This window comes from Primulina tabacum, chromosome 12 (genome assembly GCF_025594145.1).
Source record: "Primulina tabacum isolate GXHZ01 chromosome 12, ASM2559414v2, whole genome shotgun sequence".
Classification (NCBI taxonomy): Eukaryota; Viridiplantae; Streptophyta; class Magnoliopsida; order Lamiales; family Gesneriaceae; genus Primulina; species Primulina tabacum.
In genome coordinates, this window is record NC_134561.1 from 37,765,983 (window position 1) to 37,789,982 (window position 24,000).

The 24,000-nt window shown below is 36.2% G+C and overlaps 3 protein-coding genes and 1 long non-coding RNA gene across 6 annotated transcripts; 3 read left to right on the top strand and 1 right to left on the bottom strand.

Moving 5' to 3' along the window:
- Positions 1-1,985: 1,985 nt before the first annotated feature.
- LOC142520703 (ribulose bisphosphate carboxylase/oxygenase activase, chloroplastic) lies at positions 1,986-6,815 on the top strand. 3 transcript variants are annotated; one of them, XM_075623805.1, is made up of 11 exons: positions 1,987-2,370; positions 2,685-2,780; positions 2,974-3,036; positions 3,364-3,477; positions 3,576-3,637; positions 3,822-3,876; positions 4,050-4,251; positions 4,533-4,639; positions 5,231-5,286; positions 5,846-5,938; positions 6,531-6,815. In XM_075623805.1, the coding sequence occupies exons 1-11, from the start codon at positions 2,043-2,045 to the stop codon at positions 6,639-6,641; spliced, it is 1,287 nt and encodes a 428-aa protein (XP_075479920.1). In that variant the 5' UTR covers positions 1,987-2,042; the 3' UTR covers positions 6,642-6,815. The 3 variants fall into 3 exon arrangements, 2 of the variants coding, with proteins under 2 accessions (XP_075479921.1, XP_075479920.1); XR_012813973.1 differs by lacking the exon at positions 6,531-6,815 and having other exon boundaries at positions 1,986-2,370; positions 5,231-5,379; positions 5,494-5,938; XM_075623806.1 differs by lacking the exons at positions 5,231-5,286; positions 5,846-5,938; positions 6,531-6,815 and adding an exon at positions 4,870-5,201 and having other exon boundaries at positions 1,986-2,370.
- Positions 6,816-14,952: 8,137 nt separating this feature from the next.
- LOC142521344 (uncharacterized) lies at positions 14,953-17,828 on the top strand. The gene is made up of 2 exons (XR_012814135.1): positions 14,953-15,393; positions 17,387-17,828. It is a non-coding gene; the product is annotated as an uncharacterized LOC142521344 (long non-coding RNA).
- Positions 17,829-18,418: 590 nt separating this feature from the next.
- Positions 18,419-19,078, top strand: LOC142520425 (uncharacterized). Its single transcript, XM_075623403.1, has 2 exons — positions 18,419-18,428; positions 18,639-19,078. The coding sequence occupies exons 1-2, from the start codon at positions 18,419-18,421 to the stop codon at positions 19,076-19,078; spliced, it is 450 nt and encodes a 149-aa protein (XP_075479518.1).
- Positions 19,079-22,325: 3,247 nt separating this feature from the next.
- On the bottom strand, positions 22,326-23,600 carry LOC142520426 (uncharacterized). The gene has a single exon (XM_075623404.1). The coding sequence runs from the start codon at positions 23,598-23,600 to the stop codon at positions 22,326-22,328; it is 1,275 nt and encodes a 424-aa protein (XP_075479519.1).
- Between the last annotated feature and the right edge of the window lie 400 nt (positions 23,601-24,000).

Below are 24,000 nucleotides of genomic sequence, written 5' to 3' on the forward strand. Positions count from 1 at the left end.
ATCAAAATGTATTTTCTTAACTCCTGTGGGTAAATTAAGAAAAATATAATTTGATATTTTAACCTAATTAGTTATATAAATATAATAAAAGTCCATGTGGGGTAAATTTTATTATATTTATATAATTAATTACAATTGATGTCCATTATGTGATCCAAATACACTTAATGCATAGTTTTTCATAATTAAGGATGTTGTGGCTATTCCTCAATTATTTAACATTATACGGTTCACTGGAAAAAATTTTGGCTTTACTCACAATCAACACTTTCCAAGAGTGCTCCCAGGAAAGATGGGTAGTGCTAAGGCCCTTTAAATACCCAACTCCTAGACAGAGCAATGTTCATCAGGGAGATCAGTGGCTAGTCAAGGCAGTTTAAACCTATCTATGAAGAACTCCCTCAGATCATGTTTTCTTACGTCACCTTATAATTATTATTCAACTTTAATTATCCACATTTATGTGAATCTTTATAAGCCAAAATTTTTCATTAAATACCTTTATATTCACGTTTTTACTTAATATGAACGAATACATTCCCCATCAGTTTTTCTCTTCAATCAGAGTAGTGATAAAGTGAGAATCACATTTACATAAAAATGTAGTCTCCTCATCACTTTTTCTCTTTTATCAGAGTAGTGATAAAGTGAGAATTATTTGTTCGTTTGTGAATATCTGAAATATTTTATTATATTCACATCTTACTTGATAAGTTCATTTCAAATTATAAACAACTTAATATAATTTAATATGAACACAATGTGAATATTGTTTTTTCAAAATATTTTTCAATACAATTTGCATTTAAAATATTTTAAAAAATAATGCAAATATAATATTAAATTTGCATGTACATATCAAACACTTATCCATAATATTTGACATTTTATCTAACATGCAAAAATAATTTCTAAACATGTATCAGAAATTACGTCGAACTTGGAATTATTTTAATGTGTATAAATTATTTAACCAAATATTACATGTATATCGAATTATACATATAACTTAATTACACATTAATTATTTATTTATTATTATTATTATTAAAAATAATAAAATAAATATATATATATAGATATATTTTAACACATCACACATGCACAATCAATAATATGTGGGTCCCACTTAATTCATTAAATTTTTTTTAAAAAAATTAAAATTAAAAATCAACCAACAGTTTTTGAAATAAAAAACGTGTGGGCTTTAGTTCATTACATTGCATGTGATACAACTGATTAGTTCATTCACTTGCATACTTCCTCTTTCTTCTACAATTCTTTCGTAAATATTGCTCTCAAAAAAAATTTGCCTCATCTCGAAAAAAATTTCAGAAAGCAAATATATAATTTTTGAGATTTCATAGAAGAACTTCAAACTCCGATCGAGAACACAATCCTAAGGTATGTATCTTAATATTATTTTATCCAATTTTCAACTTTCATTTTTCATACGTAAATTCCCCGAAGCAAAATTTTCAAGGCAGATGTATCATTGCTCTGATACCAAATGTTACATATATTTTTCTCAAAATCATGTTTTTTACGTATACATGAACATGAAAAAATATATGCGGAAGCTTAAATCGAGTGCTACCTCCGGCCATTGAAAATTTGTTGAAGCTTTCTGATTTCTTTTCGATTGAAGCCTTCTAAACACTTCAACACTCCTTTAGATGATGTATTTTCTGTATGAGATTATGTGTTTAGGGATCTCAATGCCTTCGGTATTTATAGGCACACTTATACCATCACCGAGTGTCTTGGGAGCTCGAGATTCCAACCAAATTTGTATACGTATCTCAATGTTCAAAATTTGAGGCTGCCGTGTACAAATTTTTTCAATAATTGTTGGCGATGGCCGTCGTCATTTTCAACACGTTTATTTTACGGGTCACAATTTTCTTATAGATATGTTAGATTTCTGAATTATGATTAATATATTTAAAATAATAATAATCAATATTATAGTCTTCCTCGATATTACATGTGGCGCCAAATACATGATCACCACATAACGAGATCATTGGTATGTGAATTCTATGGCTATCTGCTTCCGAATTCCTCCTTCCCTCCCCAAATCCCGCGGCTTCAGCAGTCCCTTTGATTTCCAATTCTCCAGCAGAAGCCACTCGAATCCCTTCACGATATGCTGCAGCCAAGGTGATGGAAATGAAAGTATAGATCCAAATGCAGCTAGCAAGCTCAAAAGCAAGCTATCTGAACAGTCTTCGTGGGAAGCTAAGGATTCTGAGGGCAAAGATTACTTGTTCAGGCTTGGTGCAGAGGCCGATAACATGAATATTGCAGTTGGAGCTAGAGTTGGCGTTATTGATGATCTATTCACCGGCAATTTCCTCGGAAAAGACTGTAATGGCTGCATGTTTATTTCAAGATGTTGATTACTGTGTCTAGTTTAGAATTGAATGGATTCATAGAAGATTTTTAGCTCACAAGAAATTATGAAAAGGGTACTAAAAAGTTTTGTAATTGTTCTGTCTTCGCCTCGCGGCCATGCTTGCTTCTCTAAGTCCATGCACCCTTTTCGACTCCAGCCATAAGAGTCAAAGAAATGACATCAAATGTAGTTATATATTTTTCGTAGAATTTACTAAGGACCAAAGTTTATGTATGAAAGTTTTCCCAAGTTGTGTCGGAATTTGATTTGTGTGTTTATCCTCCAGCGGATATTGTGTTTGATTACCGGCAAAAGGTGACAAGGTCCTTTGAGTACCTTCAAGGGGACTACTACATCGCGCCGGTATTCTTGGTACGGTTTTGTGTTGATGGCTGATTTTGTTCTTCTCTGTTATTCTGCTGTCATAGACATGGATTTTGGTTGTCTGATTTTTATTTTCGTGTTTGATATTTTTATGTGACAGGATAAAGTTGGTAAGGGTTTTCAATCTACACAAAGATACTGACTTCATTTCAAAGGAAATGTGGTTGCTAATGATATTATTGCAATTGCAGTATGCCACATTGTGAAGAACTACATTTCTCATCTTATCAATGCCAAAGTTCCACTAATTTTGGGTAATAATTCATTCATACCCCAATTATTTACGGAAAATCTGATATAACCAACTAAGTCGGATCTATCAGAGTAATTTGCACAATGCTATATATTGTTCTATTCATTTCTCTTGACTGTCATTTTCTTGCTGTTGAGTTGAATTTAACACAACTTCTCTGTGGGTTCATTTGATTTAAAGATTATCTAAGCTTTGATCACTTCCAGCCCCCTTGGTAATTTATTGTTTGTCCCACCATTGTTATCTCTCAGCTGGATGACTAATTAGTTTCTGCAGAAATATAAGCGTAACTATCTAACTATAATGTTGTTCACTTACTGTTTTGCAGGCGTATGGGGAGGAAAAGGGCAAGGTAAAACTTTTCAAACCGAACTTATTTTTCGGGCGATGGGGATTGAGCCCGTTATTATGTCAGCTGGAGAATTAGAATCAGAAAGAGCAGGTAAGCTGTCATTTGACAATGATTTATTAGTTGAACTTACTTGCTTTCTATGTTTTGATATTTGGTGCTTATTTTGGCTTTCTTGTGTCTTTCCATAGGAGAACCTGGAAGATTGATACGTGAACGGTACAGAACTGCTTCTAAAGTGGTTCAGAACCAAGTTAGATACTTTGATCTTTAGTACTGTTTCCAATTTCTAGCTTACTCAACATCTAATATATCTGACTTCTGGGCATTTTATAGTAACCAACCACCCGGTTCCCTTTGTTAAATTATATCTTTCTCTTTGTTGCTTATGCTTACAGTCATATGAAAGTGAGTCCTGTTTAGTTTGAATGGTACAGGGAAAAATGAGCTGTTTACTGATCAATGATATTGATGCCGGACTTGGAAGATTTGGTAAGAAGTTGTTTTAAACTTGAAACCTCTAAAGGCTGTGAAGGCTTTCGAGCTCAGCTCTTTTGATTACCTCTTAGAATATTACTTCATATATATCACACTCTGCTGTAAATGAATCATGAAAATTCGTTACATTATGTTCCTGAATGTTATTTTATCGTTTCCTCGCCTAGGTAACACTCAAGCTACCGTCAATAACCAAATTGTAGTTGGGACTCTCATGAATATATCAGATAATCCTACAAGAGTAAGTATAGGGCAAGAGTGGAGAGAGTCGGATATTACACAGAGGATTCCAATTATTGTTACAGGAAATGACCTTACAACTATTTATGCTCCGTTGATTCGTGATGGAAGGATGGATAAGTTCTACTGGTACCCTCTTATGTTAATGATTTTGTTTGTGCCTGAATTTAACAATTAATTCTTACCGATGACACATATGATGATTAGAGACCATTTATTATGTACGTAGATGCTGATTTTAATGATTTTTGTACGCATGATATTTGCTGGATTGCAATCAAGAAAAGAGATTTCTTTCTTCCCGCATGTTGCATCTTGCAAAAAACATCCAATTTTGTACCTGTTATGACATGACCGATCCAGAGCAATTTTACTTGATGTCAACTCTAAAACTCACATTCTCGATTCAGGCAGCCCACACAAGAAGATATTGTGAATATCGTTTACAGAATGTATCAGAAAGATGGTATAACAAGGGATGAGGTTATCAGCATAGTGGAAGAATTTCCGAATCAAGGTACCTTCATGGTTGTATTCATATGTTGTTGAAGAGAAGAGCTTCTTGTTTTCTGCTGTTTTTAGTTTTTACCATAATTTTGTAAGATTAATTTGACATGAACTGCCGCTTATGTATCCGCATCTTGAAAGCATATCAACCCTATGTGGTTGTTCTAAAATGTGCAGGAAGTGTTTTTGAAATTCAAGATGACATTTTTTCATATTAAATTGTTATGGTTGCATATGCAGTTACTCTGACATGAACTCAATGCTGATCGTTGTAGCTATGACATAGATTTTGGTGGTGAGTTTTGTGGAGCCAATAACATGTTCAGAAAATCGCAACTTATCCTTATTCAGATAGTTAGATTGTATGTTTGGATTCTATATATTTGGAACTCGGATTGACCATAAGAAAAAGATCTAAACATTGATCCTGACTTACAAGGACTGGCATAGAACTCTACCTGTGTTGTACTTCGTTGCTGTTGTTTGAAACTAAATGATTAAACTTGAAAGGAGAGAAAAATAAAGAAGAACTTAAACCAAAGCATATATCGGCATGAAGTTTCGCCTTTCTATCTCATTTTCTGTTTATTCGCATGTGCAGCATTGGACTTCTATGGTGCTTTACGGTCAAGAACATATGACCGCTCAATCCTAGAGGTATCGATAAATCTCAGATAGGTCCTTGGACTGGTGTGCGTGTCAAATTCTTTAACTTTTCTTCCCATTTACCTGACTTAACAGATTTTCCTGGTGAGTTTTACGAGTTTCGATTATAGAACCAATGTTTTACCTTCAACAGCAAGGCTGAAAATTTAAGGAAATACGTCAAATGCAATTTGTCATTGAAAACATAGCGTGACACAGTTGATTAAGGTAGCAATATTCTGTGCATTCTCCTGTCGACGGGCTGTCGTCATGGGTTACATATTTACTTGAACAAAATAATTATTTACTGCCATTTTAGATTTCGACACTGATGTTTAAATATTTCCCCATCACCTGTTCTTTATGAGCCTTGTTATCCATGCATACTGAAAATATAGAAACACATAAAAGACTATCTTCCATATTTAAACTTTAAACATGTAAATGCTGTAAATTTGTCCTTCGCTTCTTGTTCATGCATAATTCCACATTCATCTAATTGAAACAATAGCATCCTGCTTGTATGTCTGTTAACTTCGCGTCTTGTTTATTTTTCCTCCTATTTTCGCAGTGGGTAAACGAGGCTGGAGGTTCAGGAAATCTTGGTAAGAGACTGCTCAGGCAGAAAAAGGAAGGAAAACTTCCAGTATTCACTGCTCCAAAGGTAACTTAACTCTGAATCTGATTATTACAATGATAATCTGCTTGTTAGATTTGTTTTTACATAGATATGGACATGAACTTCGTGTAAGGCGAAACCCATATACATTTTTTAGTGAGATGCAAAACTTTTGGAATTAACAGATAAAGACCGAAAACTCAAATGAAGGCGTTGTGCACATTATTAAGCTAAACTGAGACAGGTCAACGGTTCCTTTTGTAGAACAAAAACTGGCTAAAGTTAAATGAGATTCAAGTGTCTAGAAGGAATTTGGAAAAGAAGTGGAGGCTTTTTACCATACGCAGTAGCACGTTTCACGCCTATTGTTCGAAATGGATTCTAAGACCTAACTTCTCATCAAGAAAAATAGATGGAAGCTTTCAAATTCTGCTGTTAGTCCTGAGTAGACAGGGGAAAGCAAAAGACCTTTTTTTTACTAGTAAGAAATGTTTTAGAAAATTCAGAATCACAACTGTAAAAAATACTGTCAGCACAAGCATATGTTATTTACTCTTCTAAGTTTTGGGTATCTCTTGTTTTGTTCTGCGATCCATTAATGTCCTAATTCCATTTGTTACATGTAACTCTTGTGCAGCAAACTGTCGAGGCTTTACTCGAATCAGGGAACGATCTTGTAAGAGAACAAAAGCTGATATTGGGAAACAAGCTTTCCAAGGAATACATGAAGAACATGGATGATCAGTAAACATGTTTGATGAAACCACATTTCTACTGCAACCTATTCGAATACTTCGTTGTATATTTTCGAACCTTCACGAAAACGAAAGATCACAAGGATATAGTCGAATTGATTTCTCGTTCATTTGTACCTGATAAATGCACATCAAACTGACCGACAATACATGTGTTCAAATCGTTGAATATCCGACAACACTAGCACTGGTCAAAAATGTGTTATTTCAAAATGGATACCGAAAGTCAAGTCATTCAAAGTCTGCCCTATTTAGAATGCTTATACAGTATCCTATCAATTATCAAATGACAGAAAGTCAACTATTTCGAACATGGTGTCTCAGCTTTATGAAAAACAAGAGCTTAAAGTTGTAAAATTGAAAAGAACATGAAGCATTTACTGATAAGTACGATGATTGAAAGCGATATGACCATTCTATCGAGTGATAGTATAGATAATCATTGAAAAACAAATCCGACTGTTTGAATTTTCCAACTATAAATATACAGATTTTAAAGAAAAGAAATGAAGACAAAATAGCCTAAAACAACTGGTTCAACCAATTTTTCTCAACCCTACATATTCTCTAAGAATTTCGAGCACTCTCAAGCAGTCAAGCTCCTCGCTTAACACACTTTTATCAGTTTATGTCACATCATTAAGATCATAATATGCTACATCAACACCTCAAGCCATCAAGACTGACAGTTGGGTTTTTATATGTTTTTCTGGTGAACCAAGGATTCTTGAACATCCAGATTGTAAAGTGATTATTAAGAATTTCAATTTGACCAGTGATAAATTCTAGCTGAAGTAAGTTGTTACAGGACGTTTTAAAACCAAGTCTTTAGTGGAACCTTTTAAGTGAAAGAAGAAGTGACATAGTAATGTTATATACGAATATTCAGTAAGAATTCTTCTGTTATTTCACTACTTTTTTACATTATTACAAATCACATTTCAAGATGTTTCTTGTTAAACTGTCAAGCCACTTTATATAGTTTATCGCTCGTCAAGCCGAACCATTTCTGCACGTATCTATTTTTCAGTGGTCCAACAAAACAAGTCGTTCACGAATATCTCTTAAGAACGATTCAAAATTTAGAAAATTTTATTTTAAAAGTGTTTATTCATGTTCTCTAAACTCTAATCTGATCCTAACATACATATAAATTTTTTTTTTAAAAAAAAGGAAGGTGTTTCTACTAAAATTGATCTTGAACTCGAGAAACTTTGATGTCGATGTACACTTATAAGTTACACAATTGTTGCTACTTATGAATTATGATAAGATAATCTTGAACCATCGTTAATATGGGAAATGGAATTTTTGATTATTATATAAATATAAAGGGAAATTTTTTTCCTGACATGATATAATTGAATTTGAAATCTTTGATCCAAATTCAATCAACTTCTTCGGATGATTTCTGAATTGAATCAACTGATTTGAAATCTTTTTAACCTTTTAGTATTTGTCGTTTTTTCATTCATACTCAAAATCGAATCCTCTGATAGGAACATCTTTCTTGAGATTTATTAATGTTGAATTAGATGTCGACAAAAATTTGTGTGAGACGGTTTCACGGGTCGTATTTTGTGAGACAGATCTCTTATTTGGGTCATCCATGAAAAATACTTTTTATTGTGAATATCGATAGAGTTGACCCGTCTCACAGATATAGATTCGTGAGACCGTCTCACAAGAGACATACTCATAAATGTAATATATATGATCCATAGCCGATTGATCAACTTGTCTGGTAACTTGTTGTAATCAAACATATGAGTGAAGACATTATATCAATTATTAAACACCTAATTATAATTATAATGGCCAACCGCAATTAATAAAGACGATTATATTAATCAGTTTTCTTTCTAATACTTTTATATAGTTTTATTTTTTAATAATTTTTTTAATATTAAATTAGAGATAAATTTATAAGAAAAGAAAAAATGATTTCATTTAAATGAAAAAAGATAATACTAAAGTGAAAGGGAGAGCCGTAAATATTTGATTTATGAGATATTACTAAAATTTATAAGTGTGGTTAAAATTTATTAGGTACATAATCATTTTTATTCTGAAAACAATATATAATTATATGATACTACTCAACAAAAAATTAAATAATTTCTTAAAATTATAAAAATTATTAAATATATTTTTCCCCCTTGAAATTTAAATCTAAACAATATGATGTTATTCTTGTGTCAAATTCTTCACTTTTTCCTCAAAATGGCGAAATGATTAGTTTTTGTGTTTTTGCTTGGATTTCTTAGGCCAGTCTTGAAAGAAGTGGCTTTTTTTTTTTTGGGAAATATTAAATAATCTAATATCTTGATAATTTATTATTGAGTATGTTTTTTGTGAGACGACTTCACGGATCTATATTCGCGATCGATTTTTATCCGTGAAACGAGTTGAATCGATCCATATATAAAAGGAAAAAAAAATAATTTGAAATAAAAATTAATATTTTTTATAAATTGGGTTGGAAATTCGTCTTACAACGCAACGTTGAATTTTATTATTATTATTGTCAACAATGAATGAAAAAGTTGTAAACTATCTTATCCATCTATTTAAATTTTATTATAACATTTTTTCGATATGTGAAACCATTATATTTATGAAAATATTAAAAAAAAGTATTTGTTTATCTACTAATTACTTTATTATAATTATAATACTTTAAATGTACAATCAAACTAATTAATATTGTTTAATTGTAATTGATATACAACTAATTCATACTATATCATATAACTTTTCGAGTTTTTTGCATTCATCTTTATTGTATTTAATGTATTTGTCATTTACGTCTCATACATCACTACAAAAAAAATTCTACTTAACGACGGTTTATTCCCGTCGCTACAACCGTCGTAAATCAAATTAGCGACTGATTCATTCGCCAAATATATTTTTATGCTCCCAAAAATTGGAATTATTACGGACTGATTCAGTAATATGAAATTACAAATAATTTATATAATTATTTTGATTAATTGTTAAAATATATAAACATTATTTTATCGCGAAAATGATATAAATATATTTTTCATTCATATGAATGTGGTGGAAAGACGACACTAACCCTGATTTCTTCCTCCTCCTTTTTTAAGTGGACTCAGGTGGACCACGTGGACCTGCCGACACACAACACCGACTATAGACTAAAACCAAATCTATTGCATAAAATTAATTATTTCCCAAAATATTCACAATGACTCCTTTCTTTAAAAATTAAATATAAAGATACATTAATATATGAATATTTTGTTCCAAAATAAAACTAAATAAAATTGAAAAAAAAGAATAGATCTCTTGTGAGACGGTCTCACGAATCTTTATCTGTGAGACGGGTCAACCTTATCGATATTTATAATAAAAGTAATACTCTTAGTATAAAAAGTAATATTTTTTAATGGATGACCCAAATAAGATATCTGTCTCACAAAATACAACTCGTGGCCCGTCTCACACAAGTTTTTGCCAAAAAAAGTTATTGTATAAGTACACAATAGATGCATTATTTGGTGTATAACGCATTTAAAAAATTGTTATAAGACCGTCTACTTATTTATTTTATGAGAATGATCTCCTACGCTATCCAACTAATGCAAAATTATTATTTTTTATGTCAAAGGTATTTGTTTCCACTTCAAATATTAACCAGATCGATCAGTCTCACAGACTGTGAGACTCTCACATGAAACCAACTCATGTCGCATTATAAGATGATCAAATCTGGATCTTGAATAAAAGAAAGAAAGAAAAAATAAGGTTGAAAAAAAATCAAACATGGACAACATGATATCATTTTTTTCCTTTTATTGCCGGCTAATTCATTTGTTTTTAAGAAAATAAACATATTGACTATATAAATTAAATGTTTTCTAAATATAAATATTTGACTTTATTCTTGCAATTTTCAATCCTCACCGACTGGTAAAATAATGTAATACACATCACACTCCATCCATGCTTTTGCCACTTTATTTATAAAACCATTTATTTTGAAATGTAAAACTAATACGGATAACTTCATAGAGTAGGTATCTTGTGAGACGGTTTTATGAATTTTTATTTGTGAGACGTGTCAATCCTATCGATATTCACAATAAAAAGTAATAATTTTTCATGAATGACCTAAATAAGAGATCTGTCTCACAAAATACGACCCATGAGACCGTCTCACACAAGTTTTTGTCAACTTCATAATATATAAGTGATGTGATCTCGCTGAAATGGGTGAGCCGAGTAAGATGCTCCAGCGGATCAGATCAACAATTTATAATGTTTGGGAATTTTGAGTGAGGATAATGGCTGTGATAGCACCTACAAACAATGAAAAGAACTCGTGAATGGGCGCCAGAGGGGTGTCCGGCGTGGCCACTCCGATACTTAAGGTTAGCAGGTGAAGATGATAACCAGTGTAACTTAGATAAAAGTAAAGGCTACTGGTGTAAATATGTGCGTTAACATGTGTTGGTGAATGAATCATTCTCCAGCACAAGAGAAGAGGAAACCAAAGTCCTTCAAATGAATTACATACCTGCTATTTATAGGAGAAAAGGTAGTAGGTACCTTGTTTTCAGTGCCTACTTGCCACTTCCTGTCACATCACCCTACTTTTCCATCAAATCACATCAATATGATTCTGTCAGGTGCGCTTCTCGAGACAAGATCTTATCTTCTGAACCACTAAAATGCGGCACTGTTATCGAGGTGCCTCGGGTAGAATGCCTCCCAGGAGATTTATACAAGAGCCCGGGACTATGACTGCCCTGGAGAGTAGAGCATAGGGCTTGCACCTGCCCGGCTCCAGAAGAATCCATCTGCAGAGGTGCGGAGCCCCGAGCTAGGTTTGAGAACCCTGGGCTTATAAATAACCAAGGTGCGGAGCCTTAGGCCGGGGAGCATGTCCCCGGGACATGCTCCCCGGCCAAAGGCTCCGCACCTTGGTTATTTATAAGCCCAGGGTTCTCAAACCTGGCTCGGGGCTCCGCACCTCGACCTTTCCCAAGTCCCGGGACATGCTCCCCAGCCCAAGGCTCCGCACCTTGGTTATCTATAAGCCCAGGGCACTACACCCTGGCTCGGGGCTCCGCACCTCGACCATTCACAAGTCCCGGACATGCTCCCCGGCCCAAGGCTCCACACCTTGGTTATCTATAAGCCCAGGGCACTACACCCTGGCTCGGGGCTCCGCACCTCGACCATTCCCAAGTCCCGGGACATGCTCCCCGGCCCAAGGCTTCGCACCTTGGTTATTTATAAGCCCAGGGTTCTCAAACCTGGCTCGGGGCTCCGCACCTCGACCATTCCCAAGTCCCGGGACATGCTCCCCGGCCCAAGGCTCCGCACCTTGGTTATTTATAAGCCCATGGTTCTTAAACCTGGCTCGGGGCTCCGCACCTCGACCATTCCCAAGTCCCGGGACATGCTCCCCGGCCTAAGGCTCCGCACCTTGGTTATTTATAAGCCCAGGGTTCTCAAACCTGGCTCGGGCTCCGTACCTCGACCACTCCTAAGTCCCGGGACATGCTCCCCGACCCAAGGCTCCGTACCTTGGTTATTTATAAGCCCAGGATTCTCAAACCTGGCTCGGGGCTCCGCACCTCGGCCACTCCCAAGTCCCGGGACATACTCCCCGGCCCAAGGCTCCGCACCTTGGTTACTTATAAGCCCAGGGTTCTCAAACCTGGCTCGGGGCACCACACCTCGACCATTCCTAAGTCCGGGAGATAGGAGGTCCTGGCACATTATTCAAAGTCCGGGAGGTATGAGGCCCTGGAACATTCTCTTAAGTTCGGGAGATATGAGGCTACGACATCTTATCTCAAGTCCATAAGACATGAGACTCCGGCATTTCATCCCATTTCTGGGAGACATGAAGCCCCCGATGCTTTTATAGAACAAGATTGATGATCTCTTTGGGAATCCAGGCATGACTGATCGGGACAGCGAGTATGACTCTAGCCCAACTATTTAAGGGATGAGTGATGATACCCCGTAAGAGCCCTATCAAAGGATTCCCAAATCCGAGTGAGTCTGCAGATGGATTCTTCTGGAGCCGGGCAGATGCAAGCCCATGCTCTACTCTCCGGGCAGTCATAGTCCCGGGCTCTTGTATAAATCTCCCGGTAAGCATTCTACCCGGGCACCTCGATAACAATGCCGCATTCTAGTGGTTCAGAAGATAAGATCTTGTCTCGAGAAGCGCACCTGATAGAATCCTAATGATGTGACTTGATGGAAAAGTAGGGTGGCGTGACAAGAAGTGTCAAGTAGGCACTGAAAACAAGGTATCTACTACATTTTCTCCTATAAATAGCAGGTATGTAATTCATTTGAAGGACTTTAGTTTCCTCTTCTTCTCTTGTGCTGGAGAATGATTCATTCACCAACACATGTTAACGCACATATTTACACTAGTAGCCTTTACTTTTATCTAAGTTACACTGGTTATCATCTTCACCTGCTGACTTAAGCATCGGAGTGGCCACGCCGGACACCCCTCCGGCGCCCATTCACGAGTTCTTTTCTTATTTGCAGGTTACAGCGGAAGCCATATTGCAGAGATATATCTTCATCACAGATATAGTTCTTGCTCAGTTTCCTTCGTTATCTTGATAGCAGATTCGGTGGAGCGCCCGACCCTGCTCATCCATTTCACCAGGATCGCATCATTAAGTTTGGAACGACATTTCATATTCAAGATCTTATTGTAACAAATATCTCCTCAAACTCACAAAAAATCAATAAGCAACATCATCATAAAAGGCAATCGAACAAATATCACATAAATTACGAAGAGATATACCAAATATTTCACGAATTGAGTTATATAAATTAAGTTAAAACCCGAGCCTTTGTGTGATATTGCATACCCGAAATCTCTTTCTTGCAGCAGTGAACTAAGCATGCATTGAAGAATAAACATAGAGTTGCCAATAAGAACAATAATCATTTTACATATTGTATAAAGCATTCATATCTCTGGTTCGTTCAATATTTTGTTCTAATTTTACAATAATTAGAGTAATTATTATTTTTAATCATAAATTTTTTATTATCTTATTTCACGAGTCAATCGTGTAGACCGAGTGCTTACCATTTTACCAAAAGCTATAGCTAATGGTAATTGGTACAACTCAAATCTTTTAAACCGCACAGCAGCTCAAGCACCACGGTTCGATCGATCTACTAAGCAGAGCCGATTATTACACTCAACAATCTCCCTCCCAATAATTGCACTCCTTGCAATCAATGGGAATCGAACCGTGACCTTGGCTCTGATACCAATTGTAGGACCGAGCGCTTACTGCTTCACCAAAAACTATAGCTAGTGGTAATGGTGTAACTCAAATCTTTTAAATCGCACAGCAGCTCAAGCACCGCGGTTCGATCGCTCTACCAAGCAGGGACAATTATTGCACCCAACAATCTCCCTCCCAATAATTGCACTCCTTGCAATCAACGAGAATCGAATCCGTGACCTTGGCTCTGATACCAATTGTAGGACCGGGTGCTTACTGCTTCACCAAAAGCTATAGCTAGTGGTAATGGTGCAACTCAAATCTTTTAAACTGCACAACAGCTCAAGCACCACGGTTCGATCGCTCTACCAAGCACAGACAATTATTGCATCTACCAAATCGATAGCATTTTGGGCTTAGTTTCTGCCCAACTTGCCACCAAAATCCAAAATCAGATTAATTTTTAAGTCGGACGAAAATAATTTTAGATTTTGATATCAGACGAGCTAGATGTATTGTATTTCCCAATTCTTGTAGGCATTCAATAGATGATATAAATGTATCAATTAAATCCCAATTAATTTTGTTACACGTAGAGTATAGAACACATTTTGCTTGCCAAAAAGTTTGAAAATCGTTTCTTTAAAATGTTTTTGATTGCTTTTCGTCCAATGGTCTCATGACACGTTTCATATTCAATTTTTCCCGAAAACGATGTCTCAACAGGCAATAGATTTCGAATCCAAAGAAAAAGTAAATAGGAAGTATTATACGAAACAATTATTTTTCATAAATCGAATGAGTTTAGATTCGTTTTATAAAATTGAGACGATTTGATAAGAGTTTTTGGAATAGATCTCTTGTGAGATGGTCTCACGAATTTTTATCTTTGAGACGGGTCAATCCTACCGATATTCACAATAAAAAGTAATATTTTTAGCATAAAAAATAATAATTTAATGGATAACTCAAATAAGATATCTGTCTCACAAAATACGATCCATGAGATCGTCTCACACAAGTTTTTGTCGAGTTTTCATGATCACGGGAACCATTATTTAATTACTCTTTTTTTATATGTTAAAATAGCTAAAAAATCCACCGATACCGTCACGTGTCGGTGAGATACTGACATTTTATATTCATTTCCCAGTGGCACCAACGGCTAAAAGAACGAGCTTGGAAATCGAAAAAAATCCACGAATTCCTCGAAAACGCACACTAGGTGTGTTGTTGTGTGTTTTCTTCATGTAGATACACCTTTTTGCTTTGGGTTAGTGGTGTTTTATAGGGGTGTGGGGCTGTGGGTTGAGGTTTTGGAGGGAGATTTTTTTAGTTCTGGCCGGGTTAAGGGTGGTTCTGAGTCGACTAGGCGGTGTGAATCGGCGGAGGAAGGTAAAGATTAAGGTGATGGAGTGGTTGCACAAAATGGTCTTCCCTGTTAGAAAGGCTTGGTTTTCGGTGTCGACCCGTGCGAGGAACCGGAGAAATGGTAAATCGCCTTTTTTTGCTCGTTTGATGGGGTGATGTCTGTGATTTTCGAAACTAATTTGGCTTTTTTAAATTAGTAATAAATCGATTAGTTGGAGCAAATTTTTTTGTTTGAAGTAATTTCTTACGTTCTTTGATGTAAGAATAGTGTAAAACAAAAAAATTTGCATGCCAAATTTTAAGATTGCATGGAAAAAAATTGATATTTTCATCTGGAGAATTGAGCTATTGATGGATCTTTGATGGTTTCAACTCCTTTTTAGTTACTTCTTTTTTTATTCCTTTTTTGGAAGAATTTGTAATTCTTGTTAGCTTTAGTCTTTCCATTTATATAATTTCTTGAAGAAATGAAAAAGAAAGTGAATATTGATTTTTACTGGAATAGCTGTTTAATCTGAGTAATTTTTGTGAAGTTTCCTGATGTTGCTGGACAGTGAAGCAACTAATTGGTTTTCAGCCATAATTTTTCTTACAACCCCCCTTATATTTTAAATGTCCTTTTTTGATATACTTGTATAGTGAATCATGCTTGGACCCATAAGTTCCTGGGCCAAAATTCTTCTCGAATCCTTGGTGTATGATATTGGATTTGGATTTGGATTTGGCGTATGATTTTTGGTTTTAGAACATACCAGTCACTCTAACTAATCTGGCTCAAGGCTTATTCGATGATCTTGCTTTGATGACATCCCATATATGCCTTTGCCAAACTCTTCTTGAATGCTTTGTATATGATTTTTTGAATTTAGAAGTTAGTGATAGATTGGCCTTTTCGGATTATCGAATTATGAAGGAATTTTTTTTTAATGAATGTCAAGAACTTCTCATTTCTTGAAATTTCAAGAAAATGCGGTAAAATTGAGGTGAATACTGATGCTGTTGCAATGGAGATTGGTCTTGTATATACTTGAAGCCGTTGAAGTTAAATTTCTCTGGATCATTTTAAAAAACATGTGATTAGTATTATAATTCCTGAATTATTTCTTCTTGTTTTGCTTTTCCAAATTAAGCCAGATTAGGTTAGATAAAGATTAGATTAGTGTCGTATGCACAAAGAGGCATACTCAGACTAAAGGAGAAATAGGCTAAAACTTCAGCCCAGAGTTACTACTGTTATTACGCATGAGTGAAGTGATTTGAGGTGAGTCGAGTTTCTAGTTTCCAGTAAATCGGAATGGGGAGAAGGGATCAACGTTGATGATTCCAACTATTATGACAGTAATGATAATGATAGATTAGAATTGATGATATTCACAGAATTTTGGTATAATCAGTCCTTGTCATCCATTTGTTAATTGTGGACAATTAAACTCCTTAAAATGATAATAAGGCACTAATGATTGCTTTCATTCGAGGATTTTTCTTTTTGACAGTGTATGTTGTGCACTAAGTAATTGTAATGATTCCACTTGTGGATAATTACGCCCACTAAATTCCTTCCACTGAGACAGTATTGTGGGAGTTTTGTTACTCGGTGTGATAGGACACAATTCGTTAATGATATGAACTGCTAGCTGATAAAATGATGTCCCACTTCAGTTTTTGTACAGTCCTCGGTTTTGTGATGGATGTCGTAATTAATGTCTTTAATTATTAAGGATCACTTATCGTTTGGTTTTATTCTAAGTTTTGATAGGAGTAGGGTGCATGTTTTTTTCAACGAATTGTAATCCGATTCCTTGACTGGATAGCTTTGATTTACTCACTGATGTCCAAAGATGATATAATTGTGTATCTTTGTAGCAAGACAAGTAATTATCTTGTAAAGTTTATGGGATTGGCTTTGTTTTCTTTATTATCATTTGTACTGTTTGTTTGACTACAGAATGCTCTCTGTTTCATCTACTGCAGCATTCTTACTTCTCGGACAGTATGCTTATGTCCATCCATGGCTCTGATGCTAACATATCCATTATAATTCCATCGATGAACTTCTTTTGTCGCCTCTCATCTTACGCTCTTTTTCATGTGTTTTGGACTTTTGGTTTCTTCAGGTGCTGGGCTTCTGAAACTGCATAACGACATTAAAAGTTGTGGGTACGAGGACGTGCAGATTATGTGGGAAATGCTGAGAAGAACAGAATCTCAAGTAATGTCGCGCCATGACAAGCACAAGAGTAGATGGTTTTGGAGGAATTTTTCATGGTCCAGCACCCATTCAAACCATGATGCAGCAGTTTCCTTTTCTTCAAATCAAACTTCTTGAAGAAAAGCTCTGCGTATATTTGCAGCTGCACTACGATTATATTATATATCCTCTTCACCCTTTTTGGAATGTGGATCGATGATCGATATATTTCACAGATACTTCAAAATAACGGAGTCACTTGTAAATACGCGTCATGTTCTGTCATGATTCTCAATGGAGACTTACAGTGGAAAGAACCTTTGAATCAGGCAATTTAACCCAGTTCCTCGGGTGGATCATGATTTTTACTTGGTTATTTTAATCCCTCTTTAGTTATAAATTCAATTTTGTTTGGTGCTATCGACTAGGCATAAAACTTAAAAGAGTAGGAATTACTAACGCTTTTGGCATAAAAACTTGAATGTGACAAGTTCAAAATGACTCGTAAATTTGAACTTTACTATGTACAAATAAACTCAGAATAAGAAATTGTTTTGATATAACACAAATTCTAATGATCAGAGAACAGAAACTACTATTTGGAACTCTGCATGATTCTCCCCATATGGATCCAAAGTCATGGCACTTATCGGCAGATTCAGGGGAAAAGCTACAGCCATGCCTTCCATCTCCAAAATAGGCGACTTCTACCTGTGATATAGAGCGAACTTCTTCAGAATTACTTGTCATGGCCAGACCAGATTCAAACATCATTAAATTGATAGTGGTGCACCAAATATTGGTCAAATGATTCGTTTTTTCTAGCGCTTGTATCGCGTTTTTACATGAAATTCATAGCTCCTCGAAATCGTAGGCAACGTATGAGAGGCATCTCATACAGTGTTACAGGAAGAATTCATGACCGAAATGCATTTGCACGTCTATGCTACTTGTTGACATGTCGGGAGGTTAGCTGATAGTAGATATTTACGGCGCGAGGAGAAGGTTGCAATTTTCTTGTCCATTTTAGAAGATCACAAGAAGAATATAATTGTGGGATACGAATACTTACGTAGTACTTGGTCGACATTTAGTATCCATTTTGTTAGTACATTGCAAAATACTTTATGCTTTAACTTTTAGTCAATTAAAATATTAAATTGTATGTTAATTGGCAGGATCTTATTATTTGTGTGACGATGACTATGGAAATGTTGAAGGATTCTTAACACCATACAAGAGAACTCGTTATCATCTAGTTGATTGGGGAAGTGGTCTCATTATTCCACAGGATTACAAAGAGTCTTTCAATGTAAAACATTGTCATGTTCGTAATGTAATTGAAAGAACTTTTGAGTTGTTGAAGAGACGGTGGACAGTTCTTCGTAGTCCTTCATTTTATCCCCTCAAAGTGCAAATCAATATCATATTTACATGTATTCTCCTACATAACTTCATCAGGATGGAAATGCCAGACGACCCTCTACAGGAACCCGATGATGCAATTGTTGGCCAAACGGATCCCGTTGCTTATGGTTTCATCGAGAATCTACAGTCTTCAACTACTGGGGATGCATGGAGAGATAACCTAGCTATGTCTATGGATAACAAGAGATGATTATTTTACCTGTGATTGTAGTTTGTACGTGTGGTTTTAGACATGAAATTTGTGTGTACTGTTAGCTTATTTGCTGATTTGAGACATTAATATTGTCTGTTTGGTGTTGAATTGAAATACCTCATGTCCCTATGGATTTGTATCTCGTTCTAAAATATGTAAAGTTTTGACCGATACTTTCAGTTTGATTTATTTGTCATATAATAGGTATTTTAGAAATCAGATCACAATGGATACTGTTTCTTCCATTGTTACCAAAGTTGGTAAAGAAAAAAATTCAGATAAAAGCAGCATGTGTGGACTACAAAAGAGGAGGAAGTCCTTGTGCATGCACTGAAAGATGCAATGCAGTCTGGTTTTACAATAGCTTCTGTGCTGGATATTTGATCTTCCTGGAGAATGCAATTAAATTTTTTTTCCCGATTACCGATTTACGACTATACTAGCTCCAAGATACATGTATGGAAAAGAACTCATGGTATTTTGCAAATGATGTTAAGTCGAAGTGGAATTGGATGGAATGAAACTGAGAAAATAATTGAGGCATCTAGGGAAGAAGCATAGGAGAACTTTGTCAAGGTAAACTTGACAGTTTGTTAATATTAATTATATAATATCAGTTTGATACCCTGAGGACGAGCCCATCCAAATCGATCTCATATCGGATCATGGGCATTGGCCTATCTTTAGCTAATAAGCCTAAGTATTCTCCTATAAATACCAAGTTTGAGTATCCAACTCATTCATATTCACTATATTGACTTTCAGCAACACCCTTAGCTGCTCTCTCATTATATTCTCAGTCTCTGACTTGAGCGTCGGAGGGGTTACGCCGAGACAACCTCCCGGCCTCCTTCTAATGGTCTCCTTCGTGATTTCAGTCCTAGAGTAAATTCAATATCTGCATTTAAACTAGTGTCACATGCTGGAACCGGACCCTAAATTTTCAGTGAGTATGTGATACCCTAGGGATGAGCCCATCCAAATCGAGTCCACACCAGATCATGGGCCCTGGCCCATCCCTAGCCAAGGTAGAAAGCCCATACATGCCTACGTATCCTCCTATAAATACCAAGTTTGAGTATCCAACTCATTCATATTCACTATATTGACTTTCAGCAGCACCCTACTTGAGCGTTGGAAGGACTACGTCGGGACACCTTCCCGGCCCCCTTCTAACGGTCTCTTTCGTGATTTCAAATCTAGAGTAAATTCGAGGTCTGCATTTGGACTACTGTCACCTGCTGGAACCGGACCTTAAATTTTCAGTGAGTATCACAGTTTGATTCCAAATCCCCTTGAATATTGTAAAGTGAATCAATTACAGAAATCTGCACATTTTAATTACAAATATGTAGATTGGATATATGTGTGTGTGTGTGTGTGATTTCACCAACATTACACTCAAATATAGTAAAACGAAAATAAAGTTGATGGAGAAACAATTTCTTTCACACGATGCAATAATTTAATTGTGTCATTGATTCCCATACATTGACTAGTAATTTCATACATTACACTTGTTTTAAACTTTGAAAACAAAACACAAAGTTCCGTTAATTCAATGTTAGGCATGACATGAAAGTGTTTCACAAAAAGTCCAAAAGATCGGCGTGTAGTTGAAGAACCCTGTTTAATTTGGGTAGGTGAGTGATTCAAGGAAATCCGCAACGCCTCAGGCCCTCAACAGGATGTCCCAAAATTTAACATTCATTCCTCAAGACATGGCAAGAAACTGAAAAGGCAACTAAGAAACAAATTCAGATAAACAACATTCATTCCTCAAGACACGAGATACATGGTGGATTAGTACATGACCAGCCATAGAACCACCCCGAAAATAAATGGATGCTGCTCGAGGACTAAGGGAACTGTAGATGATAGAGGTAACGGTAATGAAAATGGTTCTGAAGGAAAAAAATTACAGATGCATTTACATGGTGCAAATTATTTTTCTACACATTAATAAACAGAATACTATTGATAAAAAGCAATGGTGATCAGTAGCCAAACAAGTGCAACAAACCCAGTAAACATATATCAACACAACGATGCTGCAAGAGTGAGACTGGTAATAGATAACGATTGCCGATCTTAATAGCAAAATACAAATAAGAATAGCGATGAACGTCATACCTGGTCCGAGGATCAAAGATTGACATGGAAGGATACTATAGGCATGATTTGGAAGGTAGGAATGGGTAAAATCTCAGCCCTAAACAAAAAGAATTTACAATAACAGAAGCAAGAATATAAACAGCAAAACTATAAATGATCTTAGTAGGTTACCTAAAACTGTTACATCTGGACAGTTCATCCGATAGTATGCAGTATGAGAGACAGTATACCTGCAACCATCACGGGTCCAAACAGAGAAGCTGGATTTTTCGAAGCAGTTAGATTGTTTCATTTTTTAGGTGCGATAAACGCTTCTGAGTGAACTAAAAGAAGTAAGCTAAAAAATAGCCGTAAAATAGTATTAAAAATTGAAGGGTAAATTATATACTTCAACCAAACAATTTCGAACCAATACTTTTCTTCACGTACATGTATATCGAAAAAAAAAGGTCATTTTGCACTCCATCCCCTAGGAAAGGTCCTCCTCCAATTGCTAATACAAGCTTCTTTGGATTGAGAACATCTTTAGCCACAAAATATTTGCATGATATTCAGAGAGACGTAACAACATGCCATATGATGCAATGTAGCATCTGAATTACAATATATAAGCAGCACCAAGAGCAGGATGCTATTTGTCATAACAAAAAGAAGAATATTAAACAACTGGTCAAAGAACGCCGTTAATATTAAGATTCCGATCAATTTTGATGGTCGAGGCACATGCACATGACTATTGCATCATGCAAGTGTGCCTTTCTTCTGAAGTACCGAACTACATAAATTATTCATGCAAAACTGTTCATGAATTACTAATTGACGCAAATTACAAGAAAAAGGAAAAAAATGTGAAGTGGGGAGAATGCTAATCATACAACAGCGCAACCGAATTTGATGTCCTGCATATCTGAATGGTCGCTGATGATGGCTTCCTATTAAAGGGAAGCCCCATAGCAGGGTGGAATAAAGATTCCCTGCTCCAGTCCCTGTCTTCTTGTACTATTCAAGAGGTCACGCATGAAAACGTTTAAAGCCATTTTGAGGCCAGAAGACTAATACCCAAAGCATGCCTTTTGATCCAGCAGGAACCAATTCATTCAGTTAAGAAAGTACAGGCCCATGTTCAGTGTTATTCTTCAAATGCACGTGTACATATTTTCTCAAGCAACAATGGCCAGTCTTCACCAAGTTGCCTTGGATTTAGCTCCATTGCAACTCTGAAGTCCTGTAAAGAAATCGGGTAATGGGTCCTCTGTTCTTGCACTTCCAAAGGCTTGCCACTTCCTAGCATCTGATAATGATGAGCTGGTCTGACACCATTAATAAGCTTCATATGGTGGAGCTTGTAGGTGTTATTCCTTGTCAACTCATGTCCTGACCTTGATCCAACAAGTTCAACGCAAGACGTAACTAATCTTTTCAGATAAGAATCCAAACCATGGTTCAGTATGTTGGCGCAATCCACTGGCAACCCTTCAATCTCCTGTCTCACAGTAATTTGCTCCATTCTTTCCCTTAAGGTTAGACTATCCAACAAAGTACCATCATTGAATGTACCAATACATCTAAGGGTACTCTCTGGAGGTAGGGTTTTTCGTGCCCCACCAACACTAACTGGACATAATGGAACCCCGAGAGGAGCTTCAAGTGAAATCCTTGACGGAACCTGTTTTCCATCTTCTCTAACCACCAGCTCCAAATGGTCTTTGTTATGGACGGGAGATGGACCATCTGATGATCTCCTTACACCCGATATTTTAGCTGGATGAGGAACAGAGATCTCATCTTCATTCTTTTCCAACTGCGTAAGTCCTTGATGATGCTGCACAGGCCGACCTATATGCAGTGGATTGATATCCCCATTCTCTAAAATGACATTAAATTCATTCGACTGATTGGACATAGACACCTGTGAAGGAAAATTGATCTTCCCATTTGGTCCAAGAGCACTACGTCGCTCCCCAGTTCTCCGATCACGGTTACCAGATCTGGCTTTCCGAGGAGACACGGGTAACATGTCACCTCCATTTGATGAACCTGGTGAACTAGAAGCCTGAGTCATTCCTATGTGGGACCCATTCTGGTAACCTTCTGCAGATATCACCTTGCCACCAACTTGTGTCTCGTGCTTCAGAACATCATCTTTGTGAATAGAAGGAGGTGGGCCACTCTGACTACAAGCATTTCTCAGAATAGAACGAATAAACTGATTGTGAAGCGGAATATTTTCCCGCCCGATGACTCCCACACAAAGCTTATCAAACTCGCCCTTGCTCACTTTTAAACTCAATAATCTATTCAAGTAATAAAAATACTGCTTGGACCTCTCTGCCCCAAGTTTCTTCGCTATCTGAGCTTTCAACTCGACAAGATTGATCCGTGAATGCTGACGTGGTGGTGTCATCTTTCTGTACCCTTCTCTCCTAACAATCAAAATCCATACAACAGAAACACTAGTTCCACAGAAGATACAGAACCCCAAACTATATTAGGGTTTTTTTGGTCCAGTTCCACAAACACATTTTCCTAACAATATTTAATACATCAAACCACAAACTTAACAGTGCAGAAATAAAACCCATCTCTGAAACCTCGATTATTACACATAATATTACTTGGATGATTGAGTCCACACCCAGAGATCCAAAACTTTCAATAAAACCAACTCTCCCTCCAAAAACCTAAATTTTCCAAGTCATTAAAATTCTCCAACACCAAACTCAAGACCCAAAACTACTACAAAAGACGGAGTCTTTGTTAAACTAGAACACCAAAGACCAAATAAAGATACCTCCCTGACACTG

What these genes read in the sequence shown, in the direction of transcription:
- LOC142520703 (XM_075623805.1), top strand. Translation starts at nt 2,043, where the DNA reads ATGGCTATCTGCTTCCGAATTCCTCCTTCCCTCCCCAAATCCCGCGGC. An exon ending in TGCCGGACTTGGAAGATTTG is followed by an intron (nt 3,877 to 4,049) that starts GTAAGAAGTTGT and finishes TTCCTCGCCTAG; the next exon opens with GTAACACTCAAGCTACCGTC. An exon ending in CAGTATTCACTGCTCCAAAG is followed by an intron (nt 5,939 to 6,530) that starts GTAACTTAACTC and finishes ACTCTTGTGCAG; the next exon opens with CAAACTGTCGAGGCTTTACT.
- LOC142520426 (XM_075623404.1), bottom strand. Translation starts at nt 23,600, where the DNA reads ATGACACCACCACGTCAGCATTCACGGATCAATCTTGTCGAGTTGAAA.